We start from the raw sequence: 26,240 nt of genomic DNA, 5'->3' as shown, positions 1-26,240 counted from the left end.
CTCCTAGCTCAATACTTCTTCATCTGCAATTCATGAACTTAAATTTTATAATATTTTGATAACTATATCTCAGTTTATGTAATGGATTTTAAAAAATCTTATAGATTTTATTTTATACATTTAAAAACATTCTTAGAAGGGGCATGGTCTTCCTCATTGCCAAAGGGTCCATGATAAACAAAAAAGTTAAGTGCCCTTGGGTGCCCTGTTCCTGATCTGCAGTTCTCATGCTTTTGTACCCTTCGCATGCTCTAATTGGTTTTCTATTTATCTGTGTTTTAATATATTGGTAAGTGAAATAAGCAGAACCAAAAAACACTGTGCGCAGTGACAGCAATATTGTACAATAATCAACTGTGATGGACTTTGCTACTCTCAGCAATGCAATGATCCAGGACAATTATGAGGGACTTACAGCAAAGACTGCTATCCACCTCCAGAGAAAGACCTGGTGGAGTCAGAATGCAGATCAAAGCATAGGATTTTTCACTTGTTTATTTGGGTTTATGTGTAGGGGTTTTGGTTTTGTAAGATTACTCACCTTAATATATTGTTAGCTTCTTGCAGTCAGAGACCAGTTTCCTATTTGGATTTGAATTTCCCTTCTTTGGTCTAGTCAATTGATCTACTTCTCTATTAAGTAACCGGCATCAAGTGGTTTTGATGTCTGCTGCTTTATAATATAGTTGGAGGTCTAGAAGTGCCATCCGTCCTTCCTTCCCCCTACCTCTTTTCATCATTTCCCTTGATATTCTAGATCTTTTGTTTTTATCTCTTTCCCTCTAGTGCCATGCCTGATTTAAACACTTGATAAATTGTTGTTCAAGGAAAGAATAAATAAAGGGCCAATTTGGTTCTAACATTTTATGTTATGATCTGATAAATTCCCCATCCATCTCCCATTTATTTATTTTAACATGACTCTAAGACAGTAGAAATATAACCTAAGAAAATAGCATAGTAGTCATAGAGTTGGAATAGTCTCCTTTTGCTCCTTGGATCTTTGCTCAATGCCTGGGGCCATTGAATCCAAGAGGAGGAAGAGGAATGGTCCCCTGATTCTGCTAGTGTCTGAGCAATAGCCTTCTACTTAAGGGAGGACTGCCCAGTCTGGGACCCTAACACTCTGGGATGGGAGACACCGAGGGCACTTGTGAATTGAGACCTAACAAAAGCCTCTGCTCTCTACCAATGGAGCCCATGGAATAATTATGCAGGAACAGAGCTGGGTGGGGGAAGCAATTGAATTAAAAGTCAGAGTTGGGGTGAGAAGGCTAAATTCTTAAAAAGAGATTCCTAAGGGGAGAAAAAAGTTACAGTAGAAAAGGGGGGATTTAATGTTCCTTGTTGACCTGACTCACAGAGGGAGGGTTTTGCCCTCTGGCAGGGTTACCAGTGGGACAGGCTCCCCTTAGCATCTATCAAAGTGCATTTTGGCAGATCTAATCTTTGGCCTGTAACCCCATTGCTATCATTTAAGGTCTATAACCAGTTTTCTCTAAATTCCATTTTTTTAACCTAGTTTCTTTCTCAAGGAATGTGAGACAATTTAAAGAGTGAACCTTTTGTCAAAAGGCAAACCCTCCTGGCTGCTGACAAAGGCCATTTTTGTTGAGAAAAGTGAACTTTAGGGCATGATTCACATTTAGGAAAGAAAAAAAAAGAAGCTAGAACCATGATCTCAGGTTGATGATCAGTACTTTCCTCATTAGAATCCTTTTGCCAAAATAAACTGTATAAAAGGCTAGCAGCCCTGAAATCATTTGTGCTTTCTTTCAGCAGTGGTAGGGAGATTTCACTCCAGTTGCTGGCCAGCATTACTCCTTGATTCCCCTGTCCCAACTGGGGTAAATATTTGGTAACGCCAATTGTTTTAGTGGAGACTGATGGGTACTGTAAAGGTCACCCATTCACAAGACATGCATTGATGAGAACGTAGCAAAGCAAATGCTCATTCGTTTCCCCGTGTGCAGTAGACAAATCTTGCAATAGAACAACTGCAGAAATATGGAGTGGGGAGGGGGGGGTACAGCTGGGTTGCTCAGTGGATGGAGAGCCAGGCCTAGAGATGGGAGGTCCTAGGTTCAAATCTGACACTTCCCAGCTGTGTGACCATGGGCAAGACACTTGACCCCCAGTGCCTAGCCCTTACCACTCTTTTGTCTTGGAACCCAATATACAGGAAAGGAAGGGAGGGAGGAAGGAAGGAAGGGAGGGAGGGAGGGAGGAAGGAAGGAAGGAAGGAAGGAAGGAAGGAAGGAAGGAAGGAAGGAAGGAAGGAAGGAAGGAAGGAAGGAAGGAAGGAAGGGAGGGAGGGAGGGAGGGAGGGAGGGAGAGAGAGAGAGAGAGAGAGAGAGAGAGAGAGAGAGAGAGAGAGAGAGAGAGAGAGAGAGAGAGAGAGAGAGAGAGAGAGAGAGAGAGAGAGAGAGAGAGAGAGAGAGAGAGAGAGAGAGAGAGAGAGAATAGAATAGAATAGAATTGTGGAGTAAGCCTAGGATGAATATGGAAAGTTACTTGGATCTAATGAAAGCTGTAGGAGACTTGACTTAATCATGAGTCATCTGTGCCCTAATGGATTGTAGAAAGACTTAGTCGGTTATAGCTTAATCTTTGGTGTTGGCCCAAACTCAGTTTTACCTCTGATGTGATTCAGTGTGTTCAGTGGCCTGTAGGCTGAGATGACCAGGCTGGACTTCAGGGAAGTCCCTAAGGCTACCTCAGCCTCAATTCTGAAGCACCAAGCCAATCTCAAGGGAAAGGAGTCTCATTGAATTTCCTCCTGATTGTCTTTCACTTCCTCAGGAAATCATTCATTTAAGTGAAAATCCATGTGCAAATATTTTTAGCACCAACCTAGCAATTATGAAAATGGAACGCATCTTTCTCCCAAAATCTATTCTTCCTCCTGACTTCCTTATTTTGCTAATGGTACTGCTTTTCTTCCAGTTAGCCAGGCATAAAATGCCATTCTTCCTCATTAAGCCTCTCTAAGTCACTAATCCATCCTCTCATATTGTCCTTAGATATCACCAACTGTACCGCGCCAAGCTTTAGTCTACGTGCTACTGACCATTAAATGGAGAAAATCATGCAACCATTTTGACTTGATCTACTATAAATTTATATTATATAAACCCAACTGGGCTCTTGCCACTACAGTCCTACCATCCTACACGCCTTATTTTTCTTCTACAGTGGCTCTTCCAAACCTTCTCATCCCTTCTCAAACCTCCTATGACATCTCTAACCCCTACCCTCTTGGGTGAGAATTTTGCCTCATATTTCAGAAAAAAATTGAGGTCCTTCACCAGAAGCTCTTTCTTCTCTCCTCTTCATCTCATATCACTCAGATGATTTCTGCCATTATCTCCCCCCATGAAGCAGTGACCTTACTCCTTAATAAGGCCCACCTTTCCTCTTGCCCTCCCATCTCCTCCAACAGACTTTCCCTCTGTCATCTCTACTCTGCCATTTTAATCTTCAATCTCTTCCCATTTATTGGCTCCTTTCCTATTGCTTACAAAAAAAGCCCATGGCTTCCCAATCATCAAAAAAACCTTCACTCAATTCATCTTTCCCTGCTAACTCTTGTCCTAATAATGCTCTTTTTTTTAAACCATTACTTTCCTTCTTAGAGTCAATACTGTGTATTGGTTCTAAGTCAGAAGAGCAGTAAGAGCTAGGCAATGGGGATTAAGTGATTTGCCCAAGGTCACACAGCTAGGAAGTGTCTGCGGTCAGATTTGAACCCAAGACCTCCCTTTTATGGGCCTGACTCTCAATCCACTGAGCCACCCAGCTGCTCCCTATTTATCCCTTGTTTTGATATTCTCTTCTCTCTAGGTTTTTGGAACAGAGTTCTCTCCTTCTGCCTCCCTAACCTTTTCTCTCTTTTGCTGAATCTTAATCAGATCATGCCTTCTAACCTCAGGGTTCTGTCTTGGCTCCTCTTCTCTCTCCATATTGCTTTACTTAGTGATCTCATCAGCTCTTATGGATTTCAATGATTGACCTCATCACGCACATCTCTATGGTAAAAACTTCTGAACAAATCTCTCTGCCTTTGGCTACTTTCTGCTTCAATCTGTCCTTCCCACAGCTGACCAACTAATCCTTTCTAATTTTCAGATTTTAACCTATTACTCCATTGCTAATGGCTTCAGTGGTGTAATGGAGAGTGCAATGGAGTCAGGAAGAACTGAGTTCAAACCTGACCTCAGATACGTACTAGCTGTGTGACCCTGGGCAAGTCATTTGACCCCTGTTTGTCTCAGTTCCTCATCTGGAAAATGAGCTGGAGAAGGAAATGGCAAACAGTCCAGTATCTTTGCTAAGAGAATCCCAAATAGGACCGTGAAGAGTCTGACGAGGCTGAAGCGACTGAACAGCAGTGGCTTGTCCCTGCCTACTAAGATTCCATAACTGAAAGTCCCCTCTGCAATCTGATTTCAACCCACGTTTCCAGCCGTCAGTGCCACCTTCACATCCTGAATACTCCAACAAAACTAGCCTATTTGCCACCCTGTAACCATATTCCTCGGTTTTCTGGCACTGTGCCTTTGCCTTTCATGATCCCTAGATTCCATCCTCCTCCCCCATCTCCATAGGCTTTTGGTGAAATACGACTCATCTGACCCATCTGCACTCCTGCTAAAAGAGCTCCCATGCCTCGAGTTGTTACACATGGTGAATAAAAGGGTAGCTAGTATTCATAGAGCATGTTAAGGATGGCCAAACACTTTGAACTATTATCCTATTGAGTTCCTTACAACTACCCTGGAACTAGAGGACCTTCTTATCTCCATTTGACAAGTAAGGAAACTGAGGCACAAAAGAGGAGGTGACTCACCCAGGGTCATACAACCAGTGTTTCTGACTTCCTCATCCCCCGGACTATTTCTTTGTATACAGCATAGCGATAGTGTTTTAGAACCAGCACACAAGTTGCTCATTGCATTTAGAACCTTAGACTCGATATTGTCCAAAAGCCGCTTATGTCATAGACGAGGGAACGGAAGTGCCGGTGAGACGTCTTGCCCCAAGTCACACCCAAGTCCAGTGCAGACCACAGCAGACACTTCCTCTGGTCTCTTCGTCCAGCGCTCTCCAATGTACCACACTCACTGCTTCTACATTTGCCCTGTGCCTGCGGCACTTACATTGAAAACACAACGGCAGGGATTGCTCCTCCAGCCTGGGGATCCCAAGAACAAAGCTGCAGAAGTGCTGGGCTCCCCTTTGCAAGCTGAAACTGGTCACAAAACTGCCCCAGGAACAGGGAAATACCAGTTGACTGTGTATTACTAGTTCAGAAATCCGAGCCCTTTCTTCCTATTCCCACATGTTTTCCTATTCCCTTTCTAAAACTGGACCACAGGATGTTTAGAGCCAGAAAAGGGCTCCCAAAGCATCCAGTCCAACCACTAGATTTTAGGGAGGAGAAAAGTGAGGAAGTTCAAAGGGATTCAATGCCTTAAGGTGACACAGATAAAGGCACAACGTCATCAATAGTAGAACCCAGATTCCCCAATTCCAAATCCAGCACTCTTTCCAGAGTTCCTCAGCTGGGAAATGGCCCTTATCAAGAGACTTGGATTTTTGAGTTAAAATTCAATAACAAAAAACAATTTTTTTTTATAAGGGGTGACTCTCTGGGAAGAGAGTGGCATTATGGGGGAATGTAGGTGATATAAAAACCAGACAAAAGCAGCTAAGTGGCATAGTGGAAAGAGTTAGGAAGACTCATCTTCATGAGTTCAAATCCAGCCTCAGACACTTAGTAAATGTGTGACCCTAGGTAAGTCACTTAACCCTGTTTGCCTCAGTTTCCTCATATGGAAAATAAGCTGGGAAAGGAAATGGCAAACTCATTCCAGTCTTTGTTGAGAATACCCCAAGTGGAGTCACAGAGTTAAACAACCGAACAACATAAAAAATAAACAAAAATATTTTATTTTGAAAAATTATTTTTAAAGTATTATAATTTATTATTTTTTAAAACAAGTAATTTTTAAAATCCAACTCTAACTAAGAGGATAAATTATTTTATACTATCTGTTCCTTCCTAGGGAGTGTAGGGTACTGGACTGTGTCACCTTTATGAAAATATTTTAGTTAATTTTTTTGTTTGTAGTGTTTCTGAAAGCCATCTTCCCACTATTTGATCAGAAATTTAAAAGACTGTTAGAGATCTGTCAGGAAAATGGTCTCAGTGTGATGGGTAGAAGCTAGGTGTACTGCCCCAGGTCCCACCAGCGTTTTAAACTCTTCTCTTCTGCCTTGGAATCAATACTAAAACAGAAGAATTTAAGGGCTAGGCAATGGGGGTTAAGTGACTTTCCCAGAGTCACACAGCTAGAAAATATCTGGGGTCAGATTTGAACCCAGGACCTCCTATCTCTAGGCCTGGTTTTCTATCTACTGAACCACCTAGCTGCCCCTGCAGGCAGCTGCTTCTGACCAGAAGCAGTAGGGGAGGGTTTGGGGACTGACTTCCAAGGTCAGACCAAGCAGATCTGTTTCTCAACATTGAAAAAATGCATATGGGTCCTGCCTACTGGAAACTACAGGAATTTATTTCAGTGAAAATCAGGGTTGTTTCAGAATCATCTACAGTTTCCCTTCTGAGAAGGTTGCCTGAGTTCCTGAACTTCGCAGTAAATCCCTGCCTGTCTTGGGAAAGGGAAAAAAAACCCCACTTGGCTAGAAAGCAAAGTCAGATGTTCCAATGAGAAGGCGCAAAGTGTTTCCTTGAAATGCTCTGAGCTCAGCTAAAGGTTAATATTTTGTTTGATTTCCTGGTCAGAAGTTTGGTGTTTTCTCGGTCTGGCTCTGCTATTTACTTATGGGTGACCTTGGTCAGTCAACAGACAGCAAATGTTTACTGTGTGCCAAGCCTAGTGTGGAGCCAGGGAGATACAAAGAATGGCCAAAGTCCCTGCCCTCAAGGAAGGGGGAGTCACACTGCTGCTGCCATGGGTATCACTTTCTTTCTTTGCAGCATGAGGGTCTTGGCCTGGATCTTTGGGCCCCTTGCAGCTCTTATCATCCTGTGATTGACATTAGGCCAGTCCATGCCAACCCAGTGTGGTTCCTAGAAGCAAAAACTATTCTGGGTGGTTCCTAGAAGCAAGAACTGTTCTGGATGGCTCTTAGAAGCAAGAACTGTTCTGAATGGCTCCTAGAAGCAAGAACTGTTCTGGATAGTTCTTAGAAGCAAGAACTATTCTGGATGGTTCCTAGAAGCAAGAACTGTTCTGGGTGACTCCTAGAAGCAAGAACTGTTCTGGATGGTTCCTAGAAGCAAGAACTGTTCTGGGTGACTCCTAGAAGCAAGAACTGTTCTGGATGGCTCCTAGAAGCAAGAACTGTTCTGGATGGTTCCTAGAAGCAAGAACTGTTCTGGATGGTTCCTAGAAGCAAGAACTGTTCTGGGTGGTTCCTAGAAGCAAGAACTGTTCTGGGTGGTTCCTAGAAGCAAGAACTGTTCTGGGTGGTTCCTAGAAGCAAGAACTGTTCTGGATGGTTCCTAGAAGCAAGAACTGTTCTGGATGGTTCCTAGAAGCAAGAACTGTTCTGGGTGGTTCCTAGAAGCAAGAACTGTTCTGGGTGGCTCCTAGAAGCAAGAACTGTTCTTGATGGTTCCTAGAAGCAAAAACTGTTCTAGCTTCCCAGCCAAGGATACAGTGGACAGTGGTCACCGATGAAACAGACGGCTGCTTCCTTCCACCAAAATCACCCAGCCTTTGCAGGCCTCCAGAGAAGGCATTCTGGCTGTTTGCATAGGTGGCTTGCCCAGGGTGCTTTGGACCTCTTGACTTTCTATTCAGAGCTGCTGTTGTAGTACTGGCATGGTTTTGTGTGTGTTTGTGTGTTTTTTACTCTCGTATGTGCACTCTCTTGTGGACTTATAAAAACCTATGCTGAGGCTTTAAACAGGCTTATAGCTAACAATCCATAGGAGAAATCTATCTTCCTTTAGCAAGAACTGAGGTCAGCAACGGATAGAAAGTTGGACCTGGAGTCAGGAAGGTCTGAGTTCAAGTTTGGCCACAGATATTTTCTAGCTGCATTACCCTGGGCAAGTCCCTTAACCCCGCTGGCCTCCCTGTCTTCCTCTGGAAAGTGAGCTGGAGGAAGAAATGTAAACTTTTCTAGTATCTTCTGCCAAGAAAACCCCAAAGCATCAGGCATGGCTGACATGGCTGACCACCATAAGCTTTGCTTCAGCTGTAAGTAGACTGGAGATGAATGAATCCTGGGGTGCTGGCAGTGCCTTTCATGTGTCATGGGAGTAGAAGAAAGAGCTCTTGGAGTGGGAGGAGGGGGGCCGGTAACATCCTTCTTGGCTCCATCCATATTCAGAAGTTACTGGTCCCACCAGAGGAAAAAACTGGGCTGAGGGTGCCCTTGAAATCGGGCCGAGTCACTGTGTGCACTGGGTCCACCTGGGAATGTTCGTGAGGCTTTGCCGTGTTCCATCATGGTGATGGTCTGCGGTGTGGCCTCAGCACACACTCAGGATGGCTTTTGTTTTTCCCACGTGGGCTTCTGTAGTACACTCTGTCCTTGCACATGACCTTGGGGAGACCCCCAGAATCTTGGGGATTTCAGGGAGATGCTTTGGCCATCAGCACTGTCCAAACTGAGCCCTCCTCGATTCTTTGGGTAGAAGAAGGAGAGAGCCATCCAGCGGCCCAAGGGAACTGGCAGAGCTCGGAATGCTGGAGCAAGCTGCTAGGGAGGAAGAACCGTCCAGAAAACTCACAGTCTTCCATTTCCAGCAGTCTTACAGCCAGTTATTTCTCAGCCACACAGCGCCTGTTTTCATGCCTTCTCTGCCCATCTCGACCTTCCAATGCCGTGAGCCATGTCCCAGGTCCTCAGTTCTCCATCAGCTTATGATCTTTAAGATTATACTCACGTCCCCTTGTCAAGGGAAAACATCCACTTCATGCATTAGATTAATTCTCTTCCATTCCAACGTTGACCAAATTTAGTTTCTGTCGGATGAAAACTTAATGTGGTCATAAGACAAAGGCTTTGTTAGAAAGTAGTGAGGACGTGAGTTCTGCTTATCATTAGCAAATCTTGATTTTTTTAGAAAAGGTAGCACAGTGTATAGAACATCTGGTCTAGAATCGAGAAGATCTGAGTTCAGATCTAGCCTCAGACGTTATGACTCTAAGCATCATCACTCAACCTCTGTGTGACCCAGTTTTCTCAACTATAAAATAGCACCTATCAGAATGCTATTGGGAGGATCGGAGATATTTGTATAAAGTGCCTGGAACATAGCAGGAGCCATGGAAATAAATGCTTTTTTCCTTTCCTTTCCCCCAACTAAAAAACGCTTCTCAGCTGAAAGCTAGCTTTTGTACTATATTTTTGAACCTGCCAGGAAAAAAAAAATAGCTGCTCAGTAATGATTTGGTTTATACAATGAACTGTCAAACTGATGACTGGGAGAGATGAGTGTTTAGTCTGCTGTCATGGCTGCTAGGCTCAGTGGGAGAGAAATTCTGTTTCTCTCTTATCTTTCTAACACAGAGTCATACTTTATGCTCTCTTCAACATGGGCGCCCAGAGAAGGGAGCACAATACGAAGTTTGCAGTTGGGTTGTTTTTTTTTTTATTGTGTAGGCAAATGATAACAAAATGTCTGAAAACTGACCTGTAGTTTTACCGAATGTCCCTGCAGAAGAGGCATGTTATTGACTTATTGTTATTGAGGCAGAGATTCTAAAGGGATGGAATCTAGTTACCTCACCCTGCCGAGAGCCTCAGTTTCCTCATACATAATATGGAGTGAGTAACATTTACACCAGCAGTCTCACAAGATCATTGGGAACAAAATCCTTTACTAATTACATGTAATAATAAATTTCCCCCCACTTTTCTGAGTTACACGATCTATATTGTCTCCCTCCCCTCCCTTACCTTCCCCATCCCAGTGCTGGCAGGTAATTCAATCTGGGTTCTACAAATCATCATATATCATACATATCATGCAAAACATATTTCCATATTGATCATTTTTGTGAGTAAGTAATCTTATAAAACCCAAATCCCCAAATATAAATCCAAATACACTAAAGTGAAAGAACTGTATGCTTTAATTTGCATTCCACCAGTTCTTCCCCTGGAGGTGGATAGCATTTTTTGTCCTAAGTTCCTCAGAATTGTCCTGGATCATTGCATTGCTGTTAGTAGCAAAGTCTATCACATTTGATCATTCCACAATGTTGCTGTTATTGGGTACAATTTTTTCTGGTTCTGCTCATTTCACTCTGCATCAATTCATGTAGGTCTTCTGACTTCATCTTGATCATCATTCCTTATAGTATAATAGTATTCCATCGCCATCATATGCCACAATTTGCTTAGCCAGTCCCCAATTGATGGACATCCCTTCAATTTGCAATTCTTTGCAGCACCACAAAAAGAAAAAAAAAAGATTTTTTTTGTACAAGTAGGTCCTTTCCCCTTAACAAAATCCTTTATAAACCTGAGATCATACATCTCTATCTCAAGGAGACCTTAGAGGCTGTCTAGCCCATCCCCTTAACTTTACGGATGAGAAGACTTTAGTTCAAAGAAGTTAACAACTTGCCCAGACTCCCCAGCCAATAAGTGGTTAGCATAGTGTAGATAGTACCAGACTTTGAGTTAAAAAGATCTGGATTCAAATTTTCCCTTAGATATTTACTAGCTGTGTGGCTCTGGGCAAGTCACTTAACTTTTCTGTGCCTCATTTTCATGAGCTGTAAAAGTAATTGGATGTAATAGTTCCCTTCCAGGTCTAAATACAATAAAATCTCACTGGCTTCACAACTAAGATCTCACCTTCTACGGGAAACCTACCCCAACCCCTATTTATTATGGAGTCTTCCCTCTGTTAAGTATTTCCTCTTTATCTTGTATATAGCTTGCTATATCTATCTATCTATCTATCTATCTATCTATCTATCTATCTATCTATCTATCTATCTATCTATCTCTATATCTATCTATATCTCTATATATCTATCTATATCTATATTAGATATATCTAATATAGATATAGATAGATATATAGAGATATAGATATATCAGTTTGCCTGTCTTCTCCTTCATTAAATTGTAAGCTCTTTAGGGTAAGGACAGTCTTTTGGCTCTTTTTGAATCCCCAGAACTTAGTACAGTGCCTAAAACATTGTTGTTCAGTCATTTTCGGTCATGTATGACTCTTTCTGATTCCATTTGGAGGTTTGGTTTTTTTTTGGCAGATACTGGAGTAGTTTTCCCTTTCCTTCTCCAGCTCATTTAACAGAGAAGGAAACTGAGGCAAAAAGGGTAAAGTGACTTGCTCAGGGTCATATACCTAGTAAGTGTCTGAGGCTGGATTTGAACTCATGAAGATAAGTTTTCTTGGCTACAAGCCCAGCATCCTAAGCACTGTACCTACATAGCAGGTGCTTAATAAATGTTTAATGAATTAATTAATTTTTGATTCTAAGATGTCAGGCAAATGTCCACCACAAATTCTGAACTTCAGGCTTTGTAACCCCAAGTACTACACTGTGCTACACAAATGGAATCCAAAAAAACTTTTCTCTTTTGTTTGGGTAAACAGATCCCCTGAAGTTATAAGGAGATCTTCAAGAGAATCTTTTCAGCTTCCAACTTCTTGTAGCATGTTTTCTTTTCTTTGTTCTTTAAATAAAAAACCCTTACTTCCATCTTAGAATCAATACCGTGTATTGGCTCCAAAGCAGAGGAGCAGCAAGGGCAAGGCAATGGGGGTTAAGTGACTGGCCCAGGGTTACACAGCTAGGAAGTGTTGGTACCATCTGTGGGCCTGGATTTCAATCCACTGAGCCCTCCAGCTGGACCCCATTAGTGTGCTTCCTGAAGGGGAGCCCCTCCACCCATAGGATTGGACCTCAGACTGAATCTTCATCCAAAAAGAGGTAGGGTAGCCAAACAGCCTTCTGTTCATCATGGAAGGGAATTGGACTCTGGGCGCTGCTCAAAACCACCTGATCCATTAGAGTCTGAGGCTCCCACTGTCCTCTGCAGAAAGGACACCATCACTTCTCTACTAGCAGCAGTGCAATGATCAGGACAATTCTGAGGAACTGAGAAAGATGCTATCCACATTCAGGGGAGAAAAAAAAAAACTGTGGGAGTAGAAACACAGAAGGAAAACAACTGCTTGATCACATGGGTTAAGGGGTATATGATTGGGGATGTAGACTCTAAATGATCATTAATAATATGGAAATAGGTCTTGATCCATGACACATGTAAAACCCAGTGGAATTGTGTGTCGGCAATGGGGTGGGGGGACAAGAATCATGCAACCATGGAAAAATATTCTAAATTAATTAAGTAATTAAAGATTTTCAATTAAAAAAAAAAGAAAGGACACCATCCATTGTAGTATGCATACTGTGGTTCTCATGGGCAGGCGGGCGCCATTGTTGTTCAGTTTCAATGAAGCTTCTAGCCACTGTCCGCACCTCATCTTGTCCTTGTTTTTTTCCTTCCTGTAGGTCTATTCCTTATCCTAGGATTGATACTCTACCCTGCTGGTTGGGGTTCCCAGAAGGCAATAAACTACTGTGGACACTATGCGTCTGCCTATAAACTAGGAGAGTGCTCCCTCGGCTGGGCCTTCTACACAGCCATCGGGGGGACCGTCCTGACGTTCATCTGTGCCGTCTTCTCAGCACAAGCCGAGATAGCCACATCCAGTGACAAAGTACAAGAAGAAATCGAGGAAGGGAAAAACCTGATCTGCCTCCTTTAATATGCGACGGCTAGAAAGACAGTGAGCGCATGAGAGATCAGAGTCTGTTCTTCCCTTATTAACTTTGGAAAAGGATCCACTTTCCAGTTTTCACCGATTGTGACCGCCCAGGGCCTGTTTCTACTGAAGTCCTGGGTCATTCTCCCAGGCCTCTGAGGAATGAATAGGAAGAAATAGTCCTTCTCAGAGAAGCTGGACGCCGGCCGCCGTTGGGGCGAGGTTGGGGAGGGAGTTTGGAAGCGTGTAAATAGCCATATAAACTGTGTCCAGTAACTGACAAATGCTGTCATTGTTCGAGTGCCTCTTTCCCAGAGCTCTGGAAGGAATCTGAGTTAAGTAATAAAGCCAGCAGTCCTGATTCTGGACAGGACGAGACAGGAAACTAGGTTGGGAGCATCAAACGGGCTCCTCTCTTGGTTTCGAGACCTTCTTCTGCCACCAGTTTAGGACCCTGATATTAAGAATATTCATCAGAATGAGTTTGGGGGGTTGTCATGACTCCGGCTTTGCAGTCTGTTTTCAAATGCATCGCAGGGTGAAAATAAAGCTACACTCGTTCCCCAGAGGGGAGAACCATAGATGTTGAAGGGAAAGCAGAATATTGTTCCTGGGTCAGGGCACTCACCTTCCTTGGGTACTGAGCCAAGAGAGTGTGGGTGATGTTGCCCTTGGGGTTGCAGCCCTTTGTGAGCTACCCTCTGTGAAAATTCCAGATGGACCAAAAGTCAGTGTGGGATTGTAGAAATTGGGTCAAGATTGTCTTACAACCCAGCGGAAATGAAGTTGGCACCCTTGATCTTTTCCCTGTGGGCCACTGACCTATGTCACTATTTTTCACACTCCAAGCATTTATTAGTGAGCATCTGAGGCCAAAATCAGATCACATTCCTAGCCTTTTTTTTGGTCAGATGCCTCTCTGGACCTGGCCAGTCTGTCACCAGGCCTGTACCCAAAGCCTTTCCAGCTTTGTAGGGCTTGCCCAAGTCTAGTGGCTTGACTTTGGAGAAAGAACAGGGTCGCCTCTGCTCTTAGAAGCTTCAGAGTAGGATTGAAGAGGTCGTTAGCTTTGCAATTAGAGATAAATGCTTTTCTTTCCTGAATATAGTCAGACTAGCCTGGTGGGGCCAGCAAGTCCTGAGCCTGTCCCAGTTTCCAGTTCAAATGCAGATCATGTGTTTTTCTCCCGGTGTCAGGACTTGGCTTTGACTGCCAAGGGAAGCTCATTCCCTTTCCTCATTCCAGAGACTGATGTCCCAAGGCCAAATGTGGCCCATTCAGATGCTTCACTAAGAAGCCCTGCCAAATTCTCAGCGTTTGTGGGGAGACGCTTTTCCCACTGTTTGTTCACCACGTTGCCGTCAGCTGTATTTCTAAATCCAGCAGCAGCAACAACAGCAGTAGTTACCACAACTGACATGCTTTGCAAAGGAAAGAAAAAGGACAGCTAGTCGTGTGACTCGAGTTTTTCTAGGCATAGAAACTCTTCTGAGGGACAGACTTAAAGAAGATGAAATAACTATAAATGAAGGAATGCTTCCCTGGAAGTTGTAGTTTTGAAGAGTCAGTGAATCACCCTACAGATGCCCCATCCCTACAAAGGGTGCACAAACCAACGCAGATTCCTTCTTCTCTCTGGAGAAGCTCTGCCCACCTCGGAAAGTGCCTTGGGGACCAGAAAGCACACCAGCGTTCCCAGCCATTCTGAACTTTAATTTCTAAACCATATTCAGAATGTTCTTCTCCAAACTACAGTCCCTGGTTTATAGGAACGGAATCTTCATTTATGCTACTCCGTGTTCATGAATTAGCCAAATCTACGTGTCCGGAATTTAGGGAAAGGGGGTTTTAGTGAAATGTTTGATGGCTGTTAACTTTTTTCTAATGCTTCAGAAAATCTCTGAAATCAAATTGACTCACAAATCCCAAGGAATCCATCAAAGAGACCAAGAGAGATGCATCTTTATTTTTGTTTTCTTGCAGCAACCTCTCCGCTGGGAGCACAGACTTGGTTAGAAAACAGCTGTAGCCCTAGTAGTCTGCTTAGCAGCATTTTTTCTACTCAGTTCAGCAAACCCAATTTGTGTGTTTTCCTTTGGATCTTTTGTATTAGAACCCTTGGGGAAACTGGTGATTGTCTTGGGGGATACATATTCCTGGTCCAGTTCCCCATCGTGGTTTGAAGATGATCCTTGGTTCTTGAGGCTCTATTATATCAATTCGATTTAATAAGCATTAAGCTGCTATTGTATGCCAGACACAAAATCAAAAAAGAAAACTGTCCTTGCCCTTAAGGACCTACTTGAATACAAGCCCCACGATGGTCTCGGTATTTCTAATTGCAGAGATGATCATCACCAAAAGGCTGTGGATGACTGGTGATCGCTTATGGCCACAACCATCATGGATCAAAAGTGGTTAAAGGACATTAGCTCTTGGGTCATAGTACCTTGTTTGTATAATATAGTAGAGTCACCAGTATGGCCTTGGACCATTTCTGGTAGACCATTTCCTCATCTGCACATTGAAAGGGTTAGAGTAGATGCCTTTTAAGGTCCTTTCCAGCTCTAGATCTATGAATATTTTCATCAATAGCTCTCAAAATCATTGATTAGAAGTTGGAGAGGAAAGAAGATCCGGCAAATGATGAATCAAACAAAAAAAGGAAGATCACCTCAAATAATAAATGAATTGAAAATCCAAAATCACCAAACAGAATTGTTTTGGGGTAGCCTGAAAAGATGACAGAGCCAAGTTCATGGAGGAAAGTATGAGAACCAAAAAAAAAGATGATTCAGGGCTCTGAAGGGAGGAAAGGCCTTTTTCTTGGGGGGGGGGGGGTCTTCACCATTTTGTTTTACCCCAAAGCTGCTGAAACACCATATCTCCAAGCTTTAGAAACTCTGTCCAAGGTATGAGGTCTTGCAGGAGGAAATAGGATAAAATCCTAAGTTTCATCTTAGGTAACTGTGATCTCAGGTAACGTGAGTTCTGTAAGGGTTTCATCCTATTTCCTGTAACCCATCACCCTCTGCTCTCTTCTATTAAAACACCACCCCCCCAGTAAGTTTCAGACTCCTGGGAGATTTTGATCTCTTGCACCTTTGGATGTGCTCCCAAACTTGAGCTTTATAAGACTTTCTCTAGGAGCCACTTTAAAAGCTACATAATCACCACTAGCTCTTACCTTTGACCCGTGACTGTAATCTCTTGTGAATGCACACACCTGCCATAGTCTCAGGTTGGCCTGACCTGACTTTCCAGGAACCACCTTGAGCTAAAGGATGGAAGCCAACTCTGAAGCTCAGAGAGAAAGAATGTCAAGGGCTTCTCTTCCAACCACTGGTTCCCACTTTGACCTATGTCCAAAGTAAGTAAACTCTAAACCCTGTGACTCAGTGAACAGGGAGAGACAGTATTAAACTTGTTGATTCGGCTCCCTTTTGAAGACCAGATTCTCTATCTCATTTGGTGGCCTCCACTAACAGCTTGGAATCTTTAACTGTATCTGTTATCACATAGTATCCGAGGGTTAAAGAAGGCTCTAGGGAGGACTGAAGTCCAGGCTTGTGTAAATGTTCTGACCCTAAAGTTTCTGTGTAGGCACAGAACCCAGCTTCAGCATTTGCTCAGTTACCGTTTTATTCACTAAGCAAAGGTCTTTTCTTGATTCCGCAACAAAATGTTCCCACACCTGTTTTTCCCTCCTTCATTTCGACCCTCAAGATGACCTCAAACTCCTTTTTAAAGTCCAACTAACTTCTATAGGCTAAAATGGCTTCAAGAACCAAAATGGGCATCGTATCAGCTTCTTCAACTGTGTGGCTGTTGTTGTCTTTGACCGTAAGAATGGTGCTGTCCGTACAGAATTCTCTTCCCAACAATTACAAGTAAAGATGTTAATATTTGTGACCAGAACCACTCTCCCCAGCCCCCAATTAATTCCACTAGTTGCATCTTGTAGGATTTTCTTAAAAAGTACCAAGAAAATGAAACCACTAAAAAGCAACCCGGCACTGAAACAAAAAAAAAAAAACAGGAAGGAAATCTATGAGGTGGGCAAAGGGTAGTAAAGAGGATTATCAGCCCTTGAAGGCGTTGTGTATACTCAACCAGATAAAAGAGCATCCATCATCCGCCACAATACCGCTCTCTCTCTCTCCAACAAACTTCCCCAAATTGTGTTGGTTTGGACTCAGGTTATTCCAAAGAGCTCTTTAAAAGCCACTCAATATAGACACTATGCAGGGAAGAAATGCAGATGTTAGCTGCTAATTCAAAGCTCATGCATTTTTCTAGCAGGCATCAAAAAAGATAGTAATATTCCTAATACATTTCAGCCAACCATCTCATATTATTATATTGTAATGCGCGTGGATTTTTGCAGCATTACCAGGAAATTCATATTTATTTCTGCCTAAGTCTCAGCTCTGGGCAAAATTAGAACGTGTCATGATAACGCCAAGAGGACTCTGAGGTTCCAGGAATGTTTGCCAGTGGTTCTGTGGATTCTTTAAACCTGTGTGTTAACTCAACGGTGTAACATTCTGACTTGGGGTGGGAGGGGGTATTTTGTATCAATTTTAAATCTGTGGTTTGATAATCTTTTTTAAACATGTACTCAGTAAAGTGCCATAGTCCTTTTTTTTGAAGTGTAGCATATTTAAGAATATATATGTATGCGTGTATGTGTCTATATCTGTACACACACACACAAGTCTGTGAGAGATGTGCAATAACGAAGGCGTATGTTTTGTTTGAAAACTGGAGGAATTGGAAAAGGGTGGGTGGGGAGTGGGGGATCCTCCTGTTCAAAGCAAAGGAGAGCTAGGAATGTAGGATTTGGCCTCTGGACCCCTGGCGATCCCGACGCGCTATAGAAAACTTAGCCAGAGAGAAAATGAGAAGAAACTTGATTGTTGGGGGAAGGCGAATCTCAGCCTATAAAATCACTAGACTTTTGGGGGGGAAAGTTAAGCCTGGGAAGCCAGGCCCAATTTTTTGCTAGCCTTTAATTTGAAATGTGAAGCTGCCGTGCTGCTTTTATGTCAGGCTAATCTCTAGTAGCAGATATATAGATGGGTAGATATATAATCACCGAGAAGCTTATTTCTGAATATGCTTTTTTTTTACACTTGTCACCAAGGTGGGACCACTGCTTCGAGGCTGTTTTCACACATCTTCTTCGCCATAGTAGTCTTGCTTTGTACAGGCATTTCTGTGCAATAACCGTGTGGGGAATTTGGGATAAATCCCTGGCCTGGAGTTACACATTTCTCTGTGGGAGTGATGACTCCGTAAGACCAAAGGGATGGAAGGCAAGACTAGGGTTTCCTGGGAGATCGAGGAGAAACTCCCCACTGGCCTGGGGAGAGGGCGAAAGTGTCCCCGGTGCCCTATGGTATTCAACAGCCACTTGAGCCAAATAGAAATAAAACTGTGCTGAAGGACTTAGTTTGAGCCAGTGATCATTTGTGGTACTCCTGTTGTGTTCTCGACTAACTTGTTTTTCTAGCATTGCCTAGGTTCCTGTGCACATGTATTTACCTTCTTTCCCACTCCCCAAAGATCTGAATTAAACCAGTCTGTATAAACCCATTCAGAATGTGCCTGCGTATCTTGATTTGAAAGTATGGGACGGGGCAGCTAGGCAACTCAGTGGATGGCGTGGTGGATTTTTTTTTAAACATCCTGACAGAGCTTTAATGATGAGAAATCATCTTCCTCTTCTTAAAATCACATTTATATGGCCTCAGACACTTCTCAGCTGTGTGACCCTGGGCAAGTCACTTGACCCCCATTGCCTGACCCTTACCGCTCTTCTGACTTGGAACCAAAACACAGTATTGATTCTAAGATGGAAGGTAAGGGTTTAAAAAATAAAGATTTTTTTAAAATCACATTTATGCATGACAGAAGACAATCCTCTATGAAAAGCACAAATCTCCACATCTGTGCTATGGGCAAAACATGGACTTTCTTATATGACTTAGTTGGTCCTGATTCAAACATGGACTCGAGCATTTCTAGTTGTGTGACCTTGAGTAAGTCACTTAACGCCCTTTGTCCAACCCTTGACACTCTTCTACCTTGGAACCAATATGCAACACAGTGCTGATTCTAAGACAGAAGTGGTTTGGTTTTTTGGTGGTTGTTTTTTTTAATTAAAAATGTATTGCCCATATACTCTGTGCTCATTTCATTGAGCTTCTGCTAGAATAAAAAGTTCCCAAGTAGATTAAAACTTCTATTTAGGGGGAATGCTGGATATCTATTTCAAGACAAGGTTATAAAACATCTGCTGAGATTTCCAAGTTAATAGTTATGGGGAAAATAGAAAATCAAGGTAGAGGATTCAGCTCAAAAGGAAAGTTGCCATCCTGAATACAAATGCATTTTTGTGGTTAGTTTTGAGGGGCATCCCGAGAGCTGTGACCTACTACTCCATTTCTGACTCCTGTTGGTGACTGGTTCCCCTCTCCTCTCCCATCCACCAGGGGATTCAGACATCGGATGGACTACAGCTTGGGATTCCCGAGCGCTTGAGAGAGACAGACAGGGAGAGGGATCAAGAGGTGGGGGAGAGAGACAGAGAGAGTGTGGGGGAGGCAGAGAGACAGAGAGACAGAGGGAGAGTGAGTGTGGGTTATAATTGGGAAATGGATGTCCAAGTTGGTCCTACAAAGCAATTTAACAGTTACACACTTCCTAAGGGAAGCTGTTTCCCACAAGGTTCTACCAGGATGCAGCAGGGTCACTAACTCCCCTTTTAGTCACTAATGTTACTCAGCTTGTTGATTACCATGAGACGGTTTATGACCTATTTCCAATGATGGAGTCTTTCTGGCCTCACTGGAGTTCAAAAGAAGTCAGTGGCATCATTTGGTATTTTGGCTTCTTCCACAGAGATTAAAAAAAAAAAATGACCTTTCATGTGCATCAGAAAACCACCCTCTGAGGAGTGCAATGAGTATTCATCTTCACAGATAAGGAATCCAATTCAGTTGGTCATAGTTACTGAATAAAGTTGGAATTTGAACCCAAGTCTCTTGATTGTGTCTGTCTTTCTCTCTTCACTGTCCCACCTCATCTGTCGGTGTCTAGCACGGTGCCTGACACATCGTAGTAGCTAGATAAACTCTTATTCCATTCCCTCTTCTCTCTCCGTCTCTGTCTTCCACTAATAACCTGGTAGAATTTGGGATAATCGTTCAGAGGGCGAAATCCAAACAATATTGTACAAATCCTTATCTGGGAACTTCTGATCAAAAGTAGGGTTTGTGGTTCAGATCCCTAGATGACTGCCTCTAATTGTTCTAGATGATGTTCTAGATGACTCTTCTGCCACAGTGAGGCTTGGAAAACTTGCCTCTGGCCAAGAACCATATAGGAGTTGGGCATATCAGAGAGACTGTCTCCTGCTTTTGTCATCTTACTAATCCTTCAATACTTGGTATTCCTTCCCTCACTTAACTAGAACATTTACACTAGATTTTCTAGAACGTTATGAAGGCCAATAATAGTGGTAATGGCATTTGTAGAGAAGTAAGAGGCTTTGAAAACATCTATTATCTCATTCAACCCTTACAACAACTCTGAGGCATGTCATCTATTAGCCTTACTTGTCCCCTCGAGGAAATATGACACTGAGGCCTTACAGGGCCTGCCCAGAGCCCCAGGGCTAGCAAATGCCCATTAGAACTTGAACTCGGACCTTCCTGCTCCAAATCCAGTGCTCTACCCATTAGGCCACCAAACTGCTACTGGCAGTCATCAATGAACATAAGGATTAAATTGGCACCTTGCTGATCAGCCATGACCAACTCTACATGGAATGTCGTCCATTGGGCTTTTCTGGGCAAAGATACTGGGGCGGTTTGCCATTTTCTGTTTTCTGGAGTAAACAGCTTGGGTTAAGTGACTCGCCCAGGGGTCAGACAGCTAGCAAATGTCTGAGGCTGGGATGTGAACGTGGGTCTTCCAGTGTTCTATCCACTGAGCTCCTTTGCAAGGGCATCTTTATTGATGAACACTTTAGTGTATCCAGGTTCCTCACTATGCCATTTTGGTTCTACAGACACAATTCATTTATGCATGTGGACCTTACTTGGGCCCGTATGTCCTTGATGGGAAGGTTAGTTCATCTTTCAGGTCTTAATAAGTCTCGAAGGCCTCTAAATGCATTTCCTGCCTGCTCTCTGTAGTCTCCAGACCCAACCACTCATCTACATTCCCAAGGCTGCAGTTCTCCTCTTAGTCATTCTGCCGGTATCACAAGATTGCTGCCCAGAGAAAGCAAAGGAGGAAAGCTGTTCCCTCCATCCTTTCCCTCACAGCTTCCTCTTCCCCTTTTCCAGGGCGGTTTTGCAAGTTTGGAGTCTAAAGATAAAAGCGCTTTGAGTAGTTCCTGTTAGAGAGGCACCACAGAAAAGGGGGGAAAACTGCCTTTTGATTTTAAGCCCTTTAGGATAGGAAGCTGATCTCACCTGTGTTTGTACCTGCCCAAGGCCTACAAGGAGTGGTGCCTGAACATTTGAATGGCTAATGGCTCATCTCCACCACCTAGAATAGTTCCTTCCATATTAAGGGAACCAATTGACTAATCAGCAAATGAAAGGGGGAGGGAATAATACAGTAGGAACAAAAGCAAGGCAGTTAGGTGGCCCAATGGCTAGTGCGCCAAGCCCAGAGCCAGGAAGAGATCTCCCCAAGTTCAAATTTGGCCTTGGCCGCTTACTATCCTTGTGGGCTTCCGTAACCTGAGCTGGAGAAGGACATGGCAAATCACTCCAGTATCTTTGCCAAGAAAACCCTAAACTGGGTCATTAAGATTCAAACACTACCAAACTAACCTAAGGCAAAGAACTGGGCCAGAGATGTCAGAGGAAAATGAGAGAAGAGGGCGACATGTTTATGAAGCAAGTAAGACTTGGTAACTGTGGAGAAGAGAGATAAAGAGGGGAAGGTCAAAGGATGGCCCAACACTTCTAACCACAGGATGAGAGAAAGTATCAACCAAAAATGGAGGAAGAGGAACCAGTTTGCTGGAGGAGATAAAATTCAGTTTTCAAATTTGATCGAATAGTGGTAAATCCTAGTGACAATAACCAAGAAAGTAACTGTCAATAGGAAAGTAAGAGAACGGCCTCTCATGCTGACGTTGCCACATGGGCATGCCATTTAAACGTTGAGCACAATTTCCTTATCTCTAAAAGTGGTCACTGATTCTATCTGGCACCCCACAGAAGCACAATGATTTTAAAAAGCAGATGGCAGCAATGAAAATGTTATCAAAGAAGGAAGTGATACGACTTGAGCATGTCAAGTTCACATGATTCAACTGAAGAAAACACTAAAGCAGCAACTACATGGGTGCTCAGGAGATGGGAAATGATCCTTGCCCTCAACGAGGGCATATAACATGTGCAAATAAATGGACAGACGGTTACTTCAGGATGGAGAGAGTACTAATGGCACCCTCAACTGAGCCTTGGGGGAAATGAGGAATTCTAAGAGGAAGAGATGAGAAGGGAGTGCATTTTAGAGAAGGTAGGGAGCCTTCACAGCAAGGAGGCAAGATCCCAACCTGAGTCTGTATTTTATCCTATAGTCAGGATTCTATGCTTTTTTGTGTGTCATGGATCCCTTCTTAATAATTAGAGAAAATGCTAAATTTCAGTTAGAGGTCAGTGGAAATAAAGATGTATTTTTTCTCCATCCAAGTTCACACATCTGTGGAATCTGGATCCTGGGTTAAGAATCTCAGGTTCTAGTTCCCTTATAAGGAAACAGAAGATTTTTTGAGCAAAATAGTAACCTGCAGTCAGATCTGTTTTTTAGGAATATGAATTTGGTAGTGATGTGAGGATGCAATGGAGAGGTAAGAATCTGGAAAGCAGAAAGACCAAACAGTGACTCGACTCTTCCTTTCTATCATCTTTAATATTCAATCAGTTGGCAAGTCTTGTTGATTCTACTTCCACACTGCCAGACCACAACTGAAGCATTGCGTTCAAAATTCCAGGTGCCATATTTGAGGAAGGGTTTTATAAACTAGAGTGTTTACAGAAGAAGGCGACCCGGATGGTAAGCTTTGAGTCCGTGTTATTGATGGAGAAGTTGAAGTAACTTTGAATGGTGAATCCAAAACCCACATGATGGCTGTGTTCAAGGGTTGTCACATGGAAGAGGGTTTACATTTGTTATGCTTAGCTCTAGAAGGCAGAAGCAGAAACAACGGGTAGAAATGGCAGGGACAATTTAGCCTTGATGTCAGAAAGAAATCTTCCTAATAAGTACAGCTCTCCAAAAGTAGAATGGGAGACACGCTGGGTTCCCTTTTTTTTTTTTAATTTAAATTCAGAAATTTTTATTTAATTAATTTAGAATGTTTTACCATGGTTACAAGATTCATTGGAGAGCTGAAAACCAAACAAAAGATTTGTTGTGTATCACGTTGAGGTTATTCTTGCTCAGGCATAACTTTTTTTTTTTTTTAAACCCTTACCTTCCGTCTTGGAGTCAATACTGTGTATTGGCTCCAAGGCAGAAGAGTGGTAAGGGCTAGGCAATGGGGGTCAAGTGACTTGCCCAGGGTCACACAGCTAGGAAGTGGCTGAGGCCGGATTTGAACCCAGGACCTCCCATCTCTAGGCCTTGTTCTCAATCCACTGAGCTACCCAGCTGCCCCCGCTCAGGCATAACTTCTGAAATTCATTCTAACTCACATTTTGCCTGACCATCAGACTCCTGGAATAGGTTGTCCAGTCCCCTCACAGAAGGACCTCGTCATCTTCTTGAAAAAATATGAATCAAGAGTTCCTTTGTATTCTCTACTCTCCTCCTTATATCTCTTCTCTATTTCATAATTTGCCCAATACTTTATTCCCCTAATCCTAAATGACTCTACCTGGGCCCTTGAATCCATCCCTCTCCTATCTTACCTTTCATCTCCTCAACTACCTACAAACACATTCAAAGGTAAAGTAATAGTAGACTGGAAGCTCTGCCGATTAAAGGCAGGTGAAAAGAAGGAGCTCAGGACCGTCACATTTCCCCTCGGAATATTAAGCAAGGTACTAAAAGGTTCAGCTTAGTCCTTCCTGAAATCCAAGGATTCCTCTATTGTCAAAGGGCTGAGGGCTACTTCTAAAAGTACTTCTAAAATCCCAAAGCCATGAGTACCCTTTAGTAGAAACACAAATATGCAAGACGGGGGGCCTCTAAGAAACTTTCAAACTAAAATCAAAGTATGTCAGGGGATATGAAGGTTGCCACAGGCTAGGCTGTGTGCCTCACACAGGTATGGACCCACCCACCCTTACCAGGAAGGGAAAAAAATGGAATGTGGAAGATGCCACAGATTAGGCCTTGTGGAAACAATGACGAGAACCCGAAGGTCAAGCAGTTATAGTAACAAAATAATGGGTGGCTTTTTCTTGATTACAATTTCCCCCTCTTACAAACATCATTTCCTCCTGCTCTTTCACAAAGTCAGTGTTGCTTATCCTGAGATGTCAGGGTAGAAATTCCAAGGACGTCAGTGGTATTGCTTCATCTTCAGTCTCAATCTGGGATTCTCCATCTAGAATGATGCAATTGCTGAAAGAACTGATAATAACTAGGGGCTTTTTTCTTCAGGGAGGTTTCATAGTTTCATATATAAGGATCCATTGATCATTACATGAAAAACCTAGAGGAAGTCTGCTAAATGAGACGAAGACAGAAGTAGCTAACACACTGCAAGAGTTATGGAGGATTCTGTGTTCCACATAAGGGTACTAACAGTTATGGGGATAGACCTGCAGGAGTTCTTAACCTGAAGTCTAATAGGCTGTTTTTGTTGTTAAAATTTTTAATAAAAACTACTTCAAAGAAAGTAATTGTAGTCTTATGTATTTGATCTAAGAAAATTAAAAAATATTCTCAGATTTGGTCTATTGGTTTCCTCAGATTATGAAAGTCAAACCAAAAAAGGTTAAGAACCCTTAGATTAGAAATTAAATATGTATTATTAAAACTCATAAACAACAAAAACACAAGATTCAAAATTATCTTCCTATTCAAAAATGCAAACAAAAAAAAGGGATCATTATATTCTTTTGAAGCTTGTTGGTTAGGTTGGTGAGGCTATTAGGTTTAAAATGAAATGGATCAACATTCGAAGATAATGTAGGTCAGGCTGTGGAATTCATACAATTTGAATACGACTTAAAGTGTTATTATTCTATGGCTTTCTTACCATATGATAGTAGTGGAGTATTAAGAAATGTGAATAGTGCTGGTGAAAATCTATATGCTGATTAGAAAAAAAATTTTAATCCAAAACCACTAGAAGAAAGTCTGGACTGATAGAACTACCGTATCCATTTGTTTGAGAGACTTGAATATCATTTTAAGGTAACAAATGTAATCTTTCTCTGGGGAGTTTAAATGAACAAATGCCCATCAATCTAGTACAGTTTAGGTATAGTTTATGACTTTAAAAGTTACTAGATCCTTTTAAGCTCTAAGATTTACTTTAATGAACCATCTCTGGAATCAGTGCAACAATAAACTAATGCTGATTCAAGACAGCCTGGTTTGGGGGTGGGGGGGTGGGGTGGGAAGGGAGGCAGGGAGGTAATCATCATCCAAGTGAAGCTTGTAACTTTTAATAAGAAAATATCATAAAATTTAAAAGAAACATTTCCATTTCTGTAATGTTAAATTAAGACATACACATCTGATGTGCTTTTAACACCAAGGCTTGGAATATAATTTAATTCTATCTTTCCAAAGAAATCTTCACTGTATACTGCTTATCAAGATTTTTAATTATTCTGTCCCAAATCAGTGTATTATAATGAATTAAATCCTAAAATAAGGTTAGTAAACAATTTTTTAAAAAACCAACATTTAGCTAATCATATTTATTTATTATTATTACTATTATATTATCATATTATAGCCATGTGGAGGGCTATTAATGCTATTTTATTGGCTTGGGTCACTTGTGATAATAATCATAATTAAAAAAATTTCTAACCATATTTATTTTAACTTCTGGAGGGCTCAAACTAGATCCAATCAACAGATGACTTCTAAAAAATTTCTCAAACCAAAGGGAGAAGTAGATGAGGGTATAAGTATGCAACAATTCTGATGCAAAAAATGCCCCTCAATGAATTCTGCATATGAAAAGTAGTAGTAATTGTTGATTTTTAACTAGTAAAAGTGTACAAATTGGTGTTGATGCTAATGTTTTGAGAGAAAAGCTTAGCAACAGATTAAAGAAATAAACAGGAAAAAAAAATTTAAATACAAGTATCATTCAAGGTAGATGAGGAAGTGTTAACTTAAAAAACATTTTCCTAATAAGTTGTGGAACTCCAAACTCACTTCTGTAACATGCACAAACATCTTTCTAAATCATGTTTCTGCAAAAAATAAATAAATCTTCAGATAAGGA

At 42.1% G+C, this 26,240-nt stretch overlaps 1 protein-coding gene across 5 annotated transcripts in view; it reads left to right on the top strand.

Annotated features, from left to right (window-relative positions):
• Window positions 1-18,388, top strand: part of LHFPL2 (LHFPL tetraspan subfamily member 2) — a 247,934-nt gene extending 229,546 nt beyond the window's left edge. For all 5 annotated transcript variants that reach the window (XM_007486436.3, XM_007486433.3, XM_007486434.3 and 2 more), the window contains one exon: window positions 12,537-18,388. In XM_007486436.3, coding sequence (XP_007486498.2) covers window positions 12,537-12,793 — 257 coding nt within the window. In that variant the 3' untranslated portion in view covers window positions 12,794-18,388. The remainder of the gene's footprint in view (window positions 1-12,536) is intronic.
• Window positions 18,389-26,240: the final 7,852 nt, after the last annotated feature.

This window comes from Monodelphis domestica, chromosome 3, assembly GCF_027887165.1.
Source record: "Monodelphis domestica isolate mMonDom1 chromosome 3, mMonDom1.pri, whole genome shotgun sequence".
In the NCBI taxonomy this organism is placed as follows: Eukaryota; Metazoa; Chordata; class Mammalia; order Didelphimorphia; family Didelphidae; genus Monodelphis; species Monodelphis domestica.
The sequence above is the reverse complement of the archived record's forward strand: the minus strand, read 5'-3'. Positions and strand labels throughout refer to the sequence as shown.